This window comes from Lichenostomus cassidix, chromosome 19, assembly GCF_008360975.1.
Source record: "Lichenostomus cassidix isolate B80296 chromosome 19, HeHo_3.0, whole genome shotgun sequence".
Lineage (NCBI taxonomy): Eukaryota > Metazoa > Chordata > Aves > Passeriformes > Meliphagidae > Lichenostomus > Lichenostomus cassidix.
In genome coordinates, this window is record NC_139499.1 from 1,990,151 (window position 1) to 2,006,947 (window position 16,797).

Here is a 16,797-nt window from a genome sequence, read left to right on the forward strand (position 1 = left end):
TTCAATTCCATATCCTTCAGTGCAAAGGAGTATCAGAGTCCTCTCCCTGCCCCCGGCCTCTGAGGTGGCCTGTGGCTCCTCACTGGTCCAACAGCAGCTTCCTGGGCCACCTTGAGTTCCCTCTGTGTGGGTTGTGCTCAGTCCATCCTGTTCAAATCAGCGGTGATTGACCGCAGATGATTGTGTCCTCCCAGTGGGGTGCAGAGGTGTTTGGGCCCAATCATCCTGCTCAGATCCATGCCTGGACGGATTTATTACCAGTGGATGTATTATTGAGTGGGTTTATCTGGTGTGAAAGCTGTAGCACTGTCCCACGGGCTGTGTCCTTGTCCCCAGAGGAGCTGAAGGCGCCGCTGGAGGAATACGTCAACAAGCGCTACCCGGGGCTGGTGAAGGTGGTGAGGAACCAGAAGAGGGAAGGGCTGATCCGAGCTCGCATCGAGGGCTGGAAAGCTGCCACAGGCCAGGTCACAGGATTCTTTGATGCCCACGTGGAGTTCACTGCTGGCTGGTAGGTGCTCAGGGTCTGCTCACAGGGGGTGGGGCATTCACCAAGGGGATATCCGTGGTTCTGTAGGGATGTGTCCCTGCAAAACGACACACAAGTCCTCTGGCTTGTCAATCCTTCACCAGGACTCCTGCTGCATTCCTGCTGTATGGAATGGCATGATGGGAGCATGCAATGAAAACCTTTCCTTGCCCTTGTTTCCTGGGATCCTTCTCTGTTCCCTCCCTTTATGCATGCACTTTCCCTGCTCCCTGTTTATATTTTTCAGGATGATTTCCCGTTCCCTTAGCCTTAAGTAATTTCTGCAAGTTTAAAAAAGCCCAGGCAGAAAGGGAATGATGGAGAAAGTGTTTCACACTTCTGTGCCCTTTGCTGGATCCCACTGGGGAAGGCTCAGGTGCTTTGGATTGATTCATTTCCTCTGCTGTTGGGAATAAGTGCAAAGGTGCAGAAGCAGCAAAAGGTGTTTCATAAGGATTTTTCTCAGAGAGGTTCAAAACATTTGAGCTCAAGTGGCTTAAGTTTGAATCTCTATCATGACAGGAGCCTGAAAGATTTTTTTTTCTTTAACCAAGTGTAAAAAGTAAATGGTCCGTGTTTAGAAAAGTGGAGGTAGGAGAAGCTAAACTTGTATTGAATTTGAACACAGTAACAGCCACAAAAAACCTGTTTGCAGCTGTTAAAGGCAGAGTTCTGCACTGCTGTTGAATCCTTTTTAATGGCAGTGCAGCTGAAGGGGGTCTTTTAGGAGCTGTTTGTTGTGGTGAGATCTGTATTCCCAGCTGAACATTCCTCCCTCTGGTCACTAAATCCTGATTTCACTGAGCTGCTGAGGAGCTCCTGTTTACTGAGCTCTTGAGGCTCTTTTTTGGGGACAGAGAGGAGGCATTTCTGCAGTGTGGCTTTGACTCTCTCTGTGATTCCCACCTGCTGCTGTTACTGGGGACACTGGGAGCACCAGTTCCCCCAAATTCCCCTTTTTTTGGGCAGACTGAGCCCAGGTGGCTATGGGGCTGCAGAGGTGAGGCTGAGCACACCTCCTGCTCTGAACACATCCCACAGATGAATTTTTAGCTATATATCATCAAACTGCATCCCAAAGGGAAAAAAGACCCTTCAAACAGTCCTGCTGTCAAGAATCTGCCCTGTTCTGCCCAGGGTTTTTGGATCTGGGGGAAGTCTGGACTAATTAAAGCATGGTTTAAACCAAGCACATCCTTCCTGGCCTTGTTTACAGAAGGGAAGGTTTCCAGCCAGGCTTTTCCCAGCCTGTGGATCATGTTTGCATCCAAGACAAAAGGACACGGACCTGTTGGAGTGGGTCCAGAGGAGGAGCAGGAAGGGCTGGAGCACTTCTCTTGTGAGGACAGGATGAGGGAGTTGGAGGTGTTCAGCTGCAGAAGAGAAGGCTCTGAGGAGATTCCAGAACCAAAGGGAATCCCCCAGGAGAGCTGGAGAGGGACTTCAGCCAAGGGACAGAGGGACAGGACACAGGGAATGGCTTCCCACTGCCCGGGAAGAGATGGGAGAATTGAGTGAAAGCTACAGGGTCCCCCTGCAGAGGATGGCAGAACTGAGCCTCTGCTGTGCTTTGCCCTCTCCCCAGGGCCGAGCCGGTGCTGTCACGGATCCAGGAGAACAGGAAGAGGGTGATCCTGCCCTCCATCGACAACATCAAGCAGGACAACTTCGAGGTGCAGCGCTACGAGAACTCAGCCCATGGCTACAGCTGGGAGCTCTGGTGCATGTACATCAGCCCCCCCAAGGACTGGTGGGATGCTGGGGATCCCTCCCTGCCCATCAGGTATGGCCAGAGCTGGGGACACTCACTGAGCAGCAGGGAGGGAGGGAGAGCTGGAGAGAGACACACAGCACTCTGGAGGGACAGGGAAAGGGGAATGGCTTCAAACAAAGATGGGATTTTGGGAAGGAATTCCTCCCTGTGAGGATGGGCAGGCCCTGGCACAGGGTGCCCAGAGAAGCTGTGGCTGCTCCTGGATCCCTGGCAGTGTCCAAGGCCAGGCTGGACAGGGCTTGGAGCAACCTGGGATAGCAGAAGGTGTCCTTGCCCATGGCAGGGCTGTAATGTGAACATCCCTAAGCTCCCTCCCAAACCATTCCACAGTTCTATGAAAATGCAGGGAGATGAAGTGAGGAAGCCACCTTAGAGAGGGAGGGACAATGCCATAACCCTGCTGTGACATCAACCAGGAAGGGTCTGGGAGGGTGAAGGGCTTTGGAAAAGGCTGCTGGCAACAAACCCAGGAACTGTGGAGTTTTGTTCAGTCTGGTGTTGAAGTGCAGGGGACAAAGTGGCTTTGCCTCAGTTCCAGGGCTGAGTTTGTGCAAACCACAAGGAGTGAGGAGATTATTCCCATGGGATGGATTGAGTGTGGATCCATGAAACACAGCACTGTGTTGTCCTGAATGGAAAGTCCATCTCCTCCCAGGGCAAACCTTGGAAAAATGTGTCTCAGGTTGTTGTAACACTCCAGCTGAAGGGTTGGCAGCTCTGAAATGTGCTTCAGGGCTGGGCTGAGCCCAAAACAGGAGCAGGAGGGGAGGGAAGAGCTGGCTGTGGGTGGGAGCTGGGGCTGCTCTGTGTGCACAGCTCAGGGATTTTCCCTTCCCAGCCCCGAAATATCCCAAGTGATGCTCTGATCAGGAGAGGTTTCTGGCCAGGTGGGTTGGATCCACTTGGATGCTGACTGGGTTTCTGTGGAGCAGCCTTGTCCTCAGGCTCAGAGCAGCTGCATGTGTGCAGATTCCTGCCTGGGGGGATCCTGAACCAAAACAGCTCTGCCTTGGCCACTGACATAATCTCTGGAAGCTGAAATTAGCTCTATTCCCATTCACACAGAGACTTCTTGTTATTCCTTTGGCTCCCTTGTTCCAGGCAGCACATTCAGCCCTCAGTGGAGGAATTGTCAGTTTATTCTGGACTGGAATCAGGGCTTTGACAAATAAACAGTTATTTTAACCAAACTCACGCTGCTGGACTTGTTAAAGCATGGCTGGGCCATGCAGAAGGCAAAGCTGAGGAATCCAAAAGGATTTGAGGTGAGGTGTGAGCAGTGTGGTGCTGGCAGCTCCTGCTGGAGCCTCTGGAGGGTGATAAAAGTGGATCAACACTGCTGGGATGAACCTTTCTCAGCCAGTAAATATAGAAGTCAAGAAAGAACAACCTCTTTTATTGAACTGAAGTGGTGCAGCTGGGAGATACAGGAAAGCTTTGGCACATGGAGTGTCCCCTGTGGCTGTGACACCACCCTGGCCTTCAAAACCTGTCAGTTAAGGTGTTTGAGGAACCTGGATCCCCCCAAATATGACATTTAAAGATCTGGCAACACCTTCTGCTCTGCTGTCCTCCCAGAATGGGGTTGGAGTTTGTTTCAGTGCTCTTAGGGGGTGGTTAAGGACAAGCTGGGACAGAGCCACATGGGGAGGGACAGCTTTGGCTTGGGAAGTTTGTTTGGTGGCAGGGGAGGTGAGGTTTGGTTGGTTAATTTGGTTTTGGATGTGAGGGTGATGCATTATCAGCTGGTAAAAATGAGAGGCAGACACAGCAGCATAGGGAAAAGGGAATTCCCTTGGTTTAATAGGATCCTTTGGTGCTCAACTTGTTAAAGGTGGAAACACACCGAGCAGCACCCTGTGTACAATGTGTGTACAATTTATGGACCTCACAAATTAGCATATCTACATAAAATCCCCCAATAAGAAACTTAACAAATGAAGTAATTGTCCCCCTATTCTAATTATCCCCCAAGTGAGACTACAGCCTAGTTTACAAAAACACTTTCCAGAGAGGAGGCTCTGTCCAAGGTTGGAGCCTCTAGTTTTGAGATAGTTATGAATGTTTCATCTTCCCCCACAGAGAACCCCAAACTGAGCTAAATATCAGAGTACAGGAGTTATAAACATGTAGGGCTAAGGTACAAGGAGTGTTTGTGAAGAGTACAAGGAGGGGGAAAGGGTATTAAATGTATAAAAAGGTATAAAAAGAAAGGACAAAAAGTCATCAGGCATCAAGGAGAGATGAGGTTTGCTTGGTTGGTTGATTTGGTTTTTGATGTGAGGGGAGGTTAGGTTTGTTTTGTTGGTTTTTGGAAGGTGTTTGATGTGAGGGGAGGTGAGAAGGCAGAGAGTGGTGAGCTGAGGAGAGCATGGGGAGCTGGAGGGTTGGATGATCAGGAAGGGATGGAATGGGGAGGTGAGCAGCTACACAGGGAGGATTTGGGTTCTTTAGGATGTCTTGGCCCCAGGCTGCCCAGACATGAAGCAGTTTAGGGTTAGCCATGAGCCAGGAGGTTAATGGGGTCACAGGGATGTTGGACACTTGCACACAGCTCCACATCTCCCAACACATTTCTTTTCCTTGGTTTAGTGCTGAGAACCAGAGGTGCTGCCTGGGATGGCTCTGCTGCTGACCCACAGCTGGAGAATGAAGGGTTTGCTCTGGGAATCGTGTTCTGCTGGGCACCAGGTCATGTTACGTTGTTCTGGTGCTTGTTTTAGCTTAAAAAATGTAGGGATGGTGCTGAAATCTGGGCAGGATGTTGAGCATCACCACATGTCTGCATTTCAGCTGGCTGCAGTTACTGACAGGAAGGGCTGGGTGAGGTTTTTATTTGGGATTCCTACAACCTCTGTGCACACCTGGCATCCCTTTTGGAGAAACCCTGGAATAGGGGATGCTCATCACCCCATGGCACCCCAGGGATCTGCCTGCTCAGCTCTCAGCACTGCTGAGTGGAAGGACCATGAAAAAGAGATCACAGGAGAGTTCTGGAGACACCTGGGCTTTGTTAAAAGCACCTGAAATGTGGATTCTGCTGCCTGATGCCTCCTGGGTTTGAGGGAGACAGAGGGAAGGACGCAGCTCTGAAACGCCCAGGAACCTCCCAGCTGTGTTACAGAATTAAACAACTGAAATAACATTGTTAGCATGCACTGGGGGAGGATCCTGAGCAAGATAAATGGGCAGTGTCCCCAACAGGAAGCTAATGAAACGTGCTGTCCCATTGTGCAACCACACACGGACCAGAAATAATGACTGCAGTTATTTTTTTGTCACATAACGCTGTGAAAATCCTGCACTTGGTAGCAATATTTGCATGGAAGGGATACCAGTGCATTGTTCCATGTAATTATGCATGGGATTAGAGGAAGTTTGGAAATTATAGCATCTAGAGGTACATTAATTTTTTAGAGATAATTTAGGATAAAAGAGTGGGAGTGAAATAAAGAGTTTATTCCTTTTATTTGGGTTTACTCTTGGGGCATGGGGACTGTGGCAGCCCCAGGAGAAATCCCTTGCCCACCAGAGCTGTTCCTGTGAGCCCACAAGTGACCAAATACATTTGGTGGGGACTGGAGACAGAATCTGTGTCTATGTTTGGGGCAATTTTCTCTCGTGGCTAATTCCCAGATACAATTATCCAGGCAAAGAGAGCTGATGGCCTCTTTGAAATGAAATTAATCTAAAATATGGCCCAGTCTCAAACTGGCTCCAGGCTCCTGCTTTATCCAGTAATATCCCCACAAGAAATAACCTCTCTTAATCCCTGGGAGCACTGCTGATGTGACACCTGAGGTCTGTAATACATCTTGTGCTGCGTTTTTGTCACATTAACATTTAAAATGCTGATACACCCAAGATCCCCTCAATCCCAGCACCAGCTGGGCCTGATTTCCCAGCCAGGCTGTCCTTGCCAGACTCTGCCCACCTCTGTGCAGGAGACAAAATTGTGATTCCAGGCCAGTGGATGATGTCTGGATTGGTTCTCCCAGAAGAGGCAGACAGTCCATGGCATTTGCAATGGTCATACAGAGATGCTGATCTTCATCAGAAGGAGCTCCTGCAGAGCTGCTGGGATGTCCTGCTGCTGCTGTGTGTTAGTAGTGAATGTGTGCTGCATTTGGGGTCTGGGTGTGCTTTGCTGGGGAGATGTAGCCAGGATTTATCCAGTTATTCATGATGTGCATTGACTGGAGTTTGCTGAGAGTCCAGAAAACCTGGGAGGCCACTGAAAATGGAAGTGTCCATTGGGAAATCCAAGTGAGATCTGTGGAAATGCTGTGAAACAGCAGACTGATGACCTGGTCCTGGGGTATCCCAGGGTGGGATCCACCTTCTCAACACCTCCAGGAATGGTTTATTTCCCACCTGACAGACATGAGCTCTTTTGAGGCTTCTTGAGGTCTGGAGCCTGTTCAGGATCATTACTATATTTATTTATTCACTCCAGAAACCACTGACTATGGATTTTTCTGTGGGGCTTCCTGCAGCCATCACCCCATGTTTCACTGGTGTGAACCCCAGAGGCAGCAGCTCCTCTGGTTTGATTGTGTCACATCAGCTTTGGTCACAAAGCTGCTGAACTCTGGGACATCAATGGCCTCATGAGCTGAAGGTACTTCAGGGGCAGAGCCAGGATCTGTAATTAGAGCTGGGAGGTACTGATGGCTCCAGGGGTCTGATCCAGGGAAACAATTAATGCTCTTCTGGATCTCTTCCCAAAGCCAAGTGGGTGAACACTGAGCAGCCCTGGGGCTGAGGGACACTCAGCTGAGCATGGAAACTGGGCTGGTCACACTGATACTGGCAGTGGTTGTGAAACGGGATCTGTGCTGCCCCAGCAGTGCTGTCACCCCACTGCTCCTGAAATCAGAGGCACTGAGGCTGGAAAAGCTCCCCAAGACACTCAAGTCCAACCCTTGAGCAGGCACCCCATGCCCATAAACCACATTTTGGAATGTCATGGCTACTCATTCACTGAACACATCAGGAGTGGTAACTCTCCCACCTCCCTGGATAGATGGGATTATTTACAATATGAAGCATTTCCTGACTTTCCCTGTGCATTTCCCCCCCGTGGCTGTGCAGAGCAGTGGAGGCCCAGGGGCTGGATGGCTCCTTAGTGAGTGTTGGGGCTGGAGAAGCCCTCAGGTTTCTCCAGGGATGACAAGAAGCCTCTTTCCAAACCTGCCATGCACAGATGGCAGCTGGGAGCAGCTCTTAGGTTAAACTGGACTGTGGGCAGGGCTTTGCTGCAGTTTTATGTGGCATTTCATCCTTGCTGGTGTTGGAAGACAAAAGCTCATTTGATTAGAATTGAGATCATTGTGAGGAGGAGATGGGGTTTGAGTTATGGATTGGGAAAGAATAGAAGCACTGATAGGTTGGGGGTTTTTTTAATAAAGATGAAAATAATGTTAATTAACCCACCCAATTAGCTGCTGTCTCAGCCTCACAAAGGGTAATGAATTTGTTCTTGTAACATACTTAGCAAAGAGCAAACTTCATCCCAGATATGTGAATGATGCAGGGGTTGAGATGGGAAAATCAGAGGGTTTTAGGTTATTGAATATAGCCCAGGAGTGGAGAGAAGCTTCTGCTGCTTAACAAAATGTTTGTGTTTAATTAAACAGTTCCCCCAGTCAGCCTCAGGTGGTGCTGAGCTGTCCCTCTCTGCTGCCTGTGCTTTCATTTGTGGTAGGACCTTAGGGATTTCTGTGGGATCATTATTACATTTATTTATTCACTCCAGAAACCTACTAACTATTGATATTTCTGTGGGGCTTCCTGCAGCTATCATCCCATGATGGTGCTCAAAACCCCAAAAATGTTTCTTTATTTTAATTAAATAAATGGTGTTTCCTTCCTCTTGTAGTCCAACCCCTGAGACTTCTTTCAGGCAGCTGTTCCAGCCTGAAACTTCTGTGCACACAGGGTTTGCACAAACTCTGAAATAACCAGAGGAGCAAGAGAGCTCTTGGGAATAACCTCTACTGCCATAAATACTTTCAGCACCATCAGGGTGCTCACCATGGCAGAGGCAACCAGCAACTCAGGGATGGTGCAAACTGTTGGACACAGGTGTGAGGAAATGGCAGAATTTTCAGGATAATTTCCTGGGTTTCTGTTGGTTAGTTCTGAAAAAATCTGGAGGCATTTGTACAAAATGCTGAATATTTTTTAAATTGGTTCTTTCTGGCTTTAAAACGGAAGAAGATTCCTTCCCTTTAGGAAGGTCTCTGAAAACTTGAACACAAGTAACAGAAGAATCCCAGAATCCCAGAATATTTTGGGTTGGAAGGGAGCTTAAAGCCCATCTCATTCCCCTCCTGCCGTGGCAGGGACACTTTCCACTGTCCCAGGCTGCTCCAAGCCCTGTCCAGCCTGGCCTTGTAGAGAAGAAATAGAGGGTTTTTTTTTTATTTTATTAATTAGTGTCAGTCTTGTTTGGGCTCAGAATGTATGAGAGGGAAGATTTAGGTCAGAATCACGACCTCAATAACTTTGTCATCCATCTCCAGATTACATTAAAACCATCAAGTGCTTAATCAGTTTCTAACGACAAGAACCTTTTCAGTTTTCTCAGCTTGGGGTTTCCTTTTAGAGCTGAGAGGTTTTTGGGAATGATGTGAGGCCACATAGTAAAAAAACCGTTTAACTGACTTTCTCGATTTTTATGTTATCAGTACTGGGGGAAGTGATCCTCAACTGGCTGCACAAAGTGACTTTCACTCCCTGGTGAGCTAATTTGAAGCTCTTCAACTTCCCAGAGATCCCCTGTGGTGGGAGAAAGCTGCCATGGCCGTGGTGGAGCTCAGCTTGCTGCTGTTGGGCCTCTTTAGGAGGAATTCTTCATCTGCTGGTTTTTAATGTTGCCTAATTTAGTGCCAAGGGTAAAAGCAGGGTCTGTAATCATTTGTGATGGTGTCAGGTTTTCCAGGATGAGCAGATTGATGTCCCTGCCTGCAGAGCCTCTGCTGAGGGTGACCTGAGGGTGACCTGAGGGTGACCTGAGGCCCATGGGATGGCCAAGCTCTCCATAGGTGTCAATGCTGGATCTTGGTTCACGGCTCTGTGGTTTTGGAAGGCTCTCCTTGGGACTGGCTGCATCCAGAGCAGAAATCCCAACCTTGCTGGAACATGGCAAAGTCCCCACCAAGCACCAGGGTTTGGGGGAGAGCCCAAAGCTGTGGGGTTTTTCTGTGAATTAGGGAAAAGCTTCTGGAGTGGAGGATCTGTGTTTGTGCAGCTTCTCAGTGCCACGGGCAGGGCTGTGCCTGTGATGTCCTGGGGACACAACAGAGGGACCTGGATGGGCTCCTGACTGGCTGATTTGGCCAAGAGACCTCAGAAAAGCAGTGTTTGAGGACATTTTAGGTGGCTTGGAGAGGGGTTTGGGTTCAGTATGAAATACCTGCCCCAGAGTGTGATGTGCCTTTCCTGGACAAGGGGAGATCCATCCTTGGCTCCTGAGCCTTCAGCCTGGTGCTGCTGAACCCCTGGAGCCCTGCAGAGCCTTGGCTGGGGCTTGTTGGCTCCAAAACATTTCCCCGCTTTGCCTGAGGAGTGGCTGGCTGGAGTCAGGGAAGGAATTTGGTCGTTCCTTGGTTGTTTTGGTGATTCCAGGATGAAAATTAACACAGGAAGCGTTTGCTTGATGATGATGGTGCAAATTCCACCATCGTTCTGGGAATGCTGGGACACTTTTGGAAGGTTTTGTGGGTGGGATTGTCCCTCCAGGAGGAGAACAGAAGTGCAGGGAAGAGAGCAAATTCTCCTTCCTGAAGGGAGCTGGAGTTTATTGGTAGAAAATGTTCCTGTAATCCATTTTTATGAAGAAAACCACGCTGGCCATACTGGAAGCATTAGCTTTTGTATTATTAGAGCTTTGCATAAGAGAATTATTTTGATTGAAAAGAAGAAAAAAAAATCACGCTCCTGGTTGAAAAAATAAAAAATACTCACACTGACAGAACTTTAATCTGAGCCCAAGTCACAAAACCAGCCTTTATTGATGTCAGAGTTGCTTTAGAAATGGGAAGAGTAAACAGGATTTGGCCTTTAATTTGTGAAGGGTTTTGATTTTTCAGAGGCGTTAAAGAGACAGAAAAGATGGGTATTGAATTATTTAACAATTGCTAGGAAAATTAAGCTTCAGAGAGCCTGTTTTCACTGCAATAATCTTATTAATGAAAACAAAACAATCTGGGGCAACACCAGTATTCGGAGCTCATACCCTGCTGCCTGAATTGTTTCCGAGTGGTCCATGAAGTGATTTTGGGAGTCAAAGCCAAGCAGAGCCTTTTCTGTGGTCTGTTCACACTTCCCAGGAGAAAGCTGCCGTTGATGGATTATCCAAACATATTTTCCCTCTCAATCCAAAGCAGAGGGGGAAAATATGCAAGAAGGAGTTGGGGGAATTTGGCTCTTTGAATTTTTTCTTTCATTGGCAGATGGCTTTTAAGTGATTTATTGGCCAAAACCAATCCATTTTCATTAGAAAGCGAGTATTTAATGACTTTGGAGGTGGGGACTCCAAACAAAGAAGTGATAATGGAGCTGATGGCGCTCGGTGACAAAGCAGAGCAGCCCTTCATCAAACAGCCTTTAAAGGGTGTTGGAGAGCCAGTGCTGAGGGCGATGGTTTCCTTTCATGTGCACTTTAATTCACTGTCCTTTGCAGCCAGTGGTGCATAAATAGGCCTAGATTAAATTAAAGGAAAAATGGATCCTTATTCCCATCCTCATGGGCTGCAGCAGTGAGTTGGATGCCCTGGGAGCTCCCAGCTTGGAGCACAGGAGGGTTTATCAGTTCTGCTCCTCCCTCCTTGCCCAGAGCTCTGAGCTGCTGCTGGAAAACCTGAACTAAACCTTCCTGATCTTCCACCTTGGAATGCTTTCCTGGTGTTTGTGGAGTGTCTGCCCAGGGCTGTGAGCAGGGGCTGGCAAACCCAGCCAGCCAGAGCCACCTCCCTTCATCCCGGCTTTCCAGCACGGGTTTGGAAATCTGCAAATGGAAAATGGGAGAGAGAGCAGCTGGCAAGGTCCTGATGGTCCTGGAGAGCTCACCTGCAGAGCTGCCCCAGCCCTGGGCTCAGCACAGCAAGGAGCTGCTGGAGAGTCCAGAGGAGCTCCAGGATGAGCAGAGGGATGGAGCAGCTCTGCTGGGAGGGAAGGCTGGGAGAGCTGGGATTGTTCAGCCTGGAGAGGAGAAGCTTTGGGGTGACCTCAGTGTGGCCTTGCAGGGCCTGAAGGAGCTGCAGGAAAGATGGAGAGAGACTTTGGACAAAGACATGGACTGACAGGACCAGGCAGGTGGATTGAGACTGAGGGCGTTTAGATGGGATATTGAGAAGGAATTGTTCCCTGTGAGGGTGGGCAGGCCCTGGCACAGGGTGCCCAGAGAAGCTGTGGCTGCCCCTGGATCCCTGGCAGTGTCCAAGGCCAGGCTGGACAGGGCTGGGAGCAACCTGGGACAGTGGAAGGTGTCCCTGCCATGGCAGGGGTGGCACTGGATGGGATTTAAGGTCCCTTCCAACCCAGACCATTCTGGGATTCCATGACACCTCTGGGTGCTCCCACCCTTTCCCCACCTCCTGGCATCTGGGGAGGAACAACTCCACAGTTGGGATTTGCTGCCTTCTGCCCCCAGCCTGGCTCTTGGTGTGGTCACTGCTGGGCTCCTTCAAAGCACAGCTCCAGCCCTGGCACACTGCTCTGCTGCCAGGGATTTCTCTGGCATCCATATGGAGATGGAGACACACAGGAACAGGTTTTAGTTGCTGTTTTTTCAGGCTCCAGAATGCAGCTCCTGTCAGTGCCTGGAAATTACATCCCTGGGGTTGGCTCTGGGCTGCCCACCCAAAGAAGGCTGTTTTTAGGAGCTTTGCAGGTGAGCAGCAGCTCTGCCAATCCTGAAGGGCTTGGTGAGCTGCTGGATCATCCCTGCTCCCCCACCTTGAGCTCCTCAGCTTTGGCTCAGGTGGGTGAACCCCTCCTGGATGGGCTGGGGAGGAATCCTCACAGCTCATTGCCATTGCTGTGGTCTCCAGAGCAGAAACCCCCTGTGTTTCCAGTCCCTAAAGGCCCTGGAACAGCTTTGGGAAGCAGGGAGCAGCTGGCTGGGAGCAGCTCTGGCCCAGTGTGTGCTGTGACAGCTGAGGGAGCTCCATGCAGGCCTGGACTGCTCCATGAGCACCTTGCTCACATCCCTGGTGCCTTGGAGCTGCTCTGCTCCTCGGGAAAGGAGAAGGTCCTTGCTGATGAGCACTCAGGGTGGGCTTGTCCTGAGCTGGATCTGCCTGGTGCTGGCTGTGTCTGATTAATCTGGCAAATCCACCTCTGCTGGGGCAGACAGGGCTGCTTCCAGCCTGGCATGGGGAGCAGAGAAATGGGATATCTGTGAGGAGGGCTGGGGCTGCTCCAGGCTTACCTGCCCTGGGAATGGCAGCCCTTGGGGCCCTGCAGCCTCTCCCCTGTCTCTGTAGTCCTGGTTTAAATGTGCACTGGTCTGGAGTGGCATTAACCCAGCACAGCCTGGCTTACATCCCTGCTGGAACATCCCTGCTGGGTCCTTCCCTTCCCTTCTCCACTCTCTGTGCTTTCCCTTCAGGAAAAAGTACTTTGGGAGAGGAAAAGAAAAGGACATGAAATATTTAGGTGAACATCTGTCAGTGTTTTTGCTGCTGCCACAACCAGAGCTCTGTGGTCGCAGCACTGGTGTGAATGGGAGAACTGGGCTTAGGAGGAGGGTTTGGTGCAGGGAGAAGGTGACACAAGGTGGGTTCCACAGCCCCAGAGGTTCCTCACTCCCTGGAGAGAGGGAGGCTCAGGTCTGCTGTGTCAGTCCTTCCCAAAGGCACCACTGGGATGGGTTTGGAATGAGCTCTTCCCTCTGCTGAGCAGGGCCTGGATGCCTGCAGAGGCTCTGGTCCCTCGTGTCACCAGCACTGCCACCACCAGCACAGCTCTGTCCTCCTGGCAGTTAGCAAAGCCATCAATCACAGCCGAGCTGTGCACCCCCGATTGCCTTCCTGGGCTCCCCATTTAACACTGCTGTTCCTGTTGAGTCCAGCCTGGGAGGAAGGAGCAGCTGACAGCTTTCCAAGATTCCCCACAAATGGGATTTAAAGGCCACGTGGTTCTGGCTTCTTTCTAGGGGAAAGAAGTTCTTTTTTTTTTCCAATTGCAATGACAGGAATTTTTCTTCAGGTGTGGGAAGGCTGCTAAGGCAGAGTGCCAAGGAATTGTGAATTCCTCATGGTACGAACTCCATGCAGGCAGAACTAAAAACTTGGAGAACTGCAGGCTCCAGGGAAGGTGCCACATCACATTTGGAAACTGTGGCAGTCCTGAGTGGGGCTGCAGTTGAACCATTAAATGTGTCAAGAACATTTGTGGCCAAAACAGAGGCAGAAGCAAAGGCTGGCAGTAAAAAAGAGTTTGGGGATGCAGCTTGATGTGTTTTGTTCCAAGTTTAGAGGAATTGGGAAGCTCCCTGGTGGGCTGTGTGCACTGGAAGGGACAATAAGGCAGATTATGGTATGAAGCTGTTGGGATGGAGTAACTGATGCAGGAAAATGGGAGAGTTAAAAACTGCTCTGCCCTGCACGTGTTGGAATTTCATAGAAGGATCAAACTGCTGGTCCTTCCTCCATCCCAGGCTGCTCCAAGCCCTGTCCAACCTGGCTTTGGACACTGCCAGGGATCCAGGGGCAGCCACAGCTTCTCTGGGCACCCTGTGCCAGAGCCTGCCCACTCTCCCAGGGAGGAATTCCTTCCCAGTATTTAACTAGGTTTCCCCTCTGTCAGTCTGACCCCATTCCCCTTGTCCTGTCTCTCCAGTTCCTGGTGCAAAGTCCCTCTCTGCCTTCCCTGTGCCCCTCCAGAGCCTGGCAGATGCTGTGAGCTCTCCACAAACCTCCTCCTCTCCAGGCTGAACAATCCCAGCTTTCCCAGCCTGGCTCCATATGGGAGGTGCTCCAGTCCCCCCATTAACCTCACCCAGCATTTCCCCTGAGTCTCCCTCTCTTTCCCAGGGAATTGGGATGTCTCAGTGCATTGCCTGCTGCTTCTTGGTGAGGGAAAGGGATGGGAGCACTTCCTAAGAGCTGGATCAGCCCCGTGTTCAGGCTTATCTCCTTGCTCCAGTTGACAGCTGTGTGGGTATCATCTCCAAAGCAGAAAATTAACAAACTCCAGGAGCTCTGAGTTCTGGATTTTCTCTGTGTCCGTAGGCAGCTGCACTTGTATGTGGGCAGTCATGGGTTTGTCACTTTTTCTGAGAGGGAACAAAATGAAAAATCTGGTTTTCTTTGAGATGACAAAGTCTGCTGAAGCTCTTTCCCCTTCCTCAGAGTGAATTTCAGGATCTAGGTCTGTCTAATTAACAAGATATTTTGTTTTCTTTGTGCTGCAAAGCTGTCTGTCCACTGGTCAGCAAATGTATCATGTCCACCAGAATATTCCTGCTGGAAGAAAATGTGCTGGGAAGGAGAGAGGAGCACACGAGGTGCTGTGTTAAGGGTGGGGAGCTGAGCTCTGGCTGAAGATGCTCTAAAAATAAAGTGGAAAGGAAGGAGAGGAGAGATTCCAGTTCCTTTTGGAACAGGAATGGGGAGATGGGGGAAGCAGATGGCTTACGTGCTGGATTGTTCTGTCTGATTTGGGGATGGGGACTTGCAGTTATTGCCAGGAGAAATCCCTTGGGAATCCATGTGAGCAAGGATCCTGCAGGATTGGCAGTTTCAGTGGGCTGTGGGGCCAGGCTGGTGCTCCCTCCACATCTTCCATCCAAAGGGGCTCTCAGTGCTGTCCAGGATTTCCAGGGAGGCCTTGACAACCCAGGGGCTGTGCAGCCCTAGCAGTGATCAGGGCTTGCAGCAGAGCCACACTTTCCATTTTTGCAGGGAAGACTATGTATTTAGACTGTTTTGTTTCCCAGGGAGCAATGCTGAGCTGGCCATAAATCAGCCCCAATTCCCTGAGTGCCTGCAGAAGTGCCTTCGTTTCAGCTGGGAGGGAGAATTTGCTTCTCCTCCTGCAGTAGTTTCTTTTTCAGCTTTTGTGAAATAGGCTTTAATATAGAAATAAATCATCAGAGCATTACTAAATTAAAAATAAGCACAGAAGCAGACAGAGCTGCCAAGCTAAGGTTAAACTTGGAGCAGGAGATCAGATTATGGTTTCATCAGTCTTTCCTCCCACTCTTTGCTTAATTTGGTACTTAAACGAACCTAATAACCATTGCAGAGCTCTGTACACCCAGCTGCTTTGCAGAGCAGTCTCCTGGTCCTCATGTTCTTATTTTGGGTCACACACATCACTGCACTAATGTGCTGGAGCTGCACTTGGAGATGCCACAATTTATTGGGATGCAGAAGGATTACGCTTGCTCGGAGCAGAGATTAGCATCAAGTTTACCTACCTTCCCTGCGAGCAAAAAGGAGCATTTTCAGTCCTGGCAGGTTTGGGGTTGGCTTTGTTTACAGTCATAGCTGACCCCAGCTCACTTTGAAAGAGTCTTGGAGCTACAGAATCGTCAGGTGGAAAAGTCATTGTCACTGACAGGCAACTGGGAAATTCCCAGTTCTAAGGGACAGATTACAAAGGGATGGAGGAGCCTGGTGCTGCCAGGGATTTACAAAAATCTGCCCAGGGCAGGGGAGGGTGGGCAGGCCCTGGCAGAGAGGAGCTGTGGCTGCCCCTGGATCCCTGGCAGTGTCCAAGGCCAGGCTGGACAGGGCTGGGAGCAGCCTGGGACAGTGGAAGGTGTCCCTGCCATGGCAGGGGTGGCACTGATGAGCTTTAATGCCTCTCCCAACCCAAACCATTGCAGGATTCTGTGTTTCATTCCTCACAGTGTCTGAGAGGTCTGAGCTGGTGCTTGGAGCAGCCTTGAGTTTCACAAATGCTTTCTCCTTTTCAAAGCCTCATCTTTGATTCCTCTCCCCCTCCATTCCCAGCACTTCAAGGAATGGGATGATATTTTCTTCCCACTTCTCTTCGTTTTACTGAAAGTTCAGTGTATCAGGCAAAATCCTTGAGAATGTTCCTGCCTTGGAGAGCTGAAAGGAATCTTTAAGTGATGCTGGATGTGATCCATGGGATCCATCCCAGTCCTGGCCACTGTTTGCAATGTTCTGTCCAGCTCTTTTTGCTCTTTGTTTGCCGTAATCTCCATTGGTTGTCTGGTGCCATTGCTAAACAAATGAGATGATAATTAGCATAGCAGCATCAGAGGAAGTTGATTTTCCATCTGTAATAAGGATGATGATAATTAAACATGCATGACCTCATTGGATTGAATAGGAATCAATTAAAATTAAAGCTTGTAGGGAATTCTTTTTCTCCTGTGAAATTTTTCGGAGAAAGCAAGAACAACATAACAAGTCCTAATGAAAGGAAATTGGGCTGATTTGCACCCTCAGTGTTAAAAAATGAAGAGGTTGGGAGGTTTTTCAGGGGTGGAACATTTGATGGTACCTCC

At 49.7% G+C, this 16,797-nt stretch overlaps 1 protein-coding gene across 1 annotated transcript in view; it reads left to right on the forward strand.

Annotated features, from left to right (window-relative positions):
* The window catches only part of GALNT17 (polypeptide N-acetylgalactosaminyltransferase 17), a 197,003-nt gene that overhangs the window by 82,922 nt on the left and 97,284 nt on the right, over positions 1–16,797 (forward strand). Inside the window, exons 4-5 of the mRNA XM_085078732.1 lie at positions 337–511; positions 2,115–2,312. Coding sequence (XP_084934858.1) covers positions 337–511; positions 2,115–2,312 — 373 coding nt within the window. The remainder of the gene's footprint in view (positions 1–336; positions 512–2,114; positions 2,313–16,797) is intronic.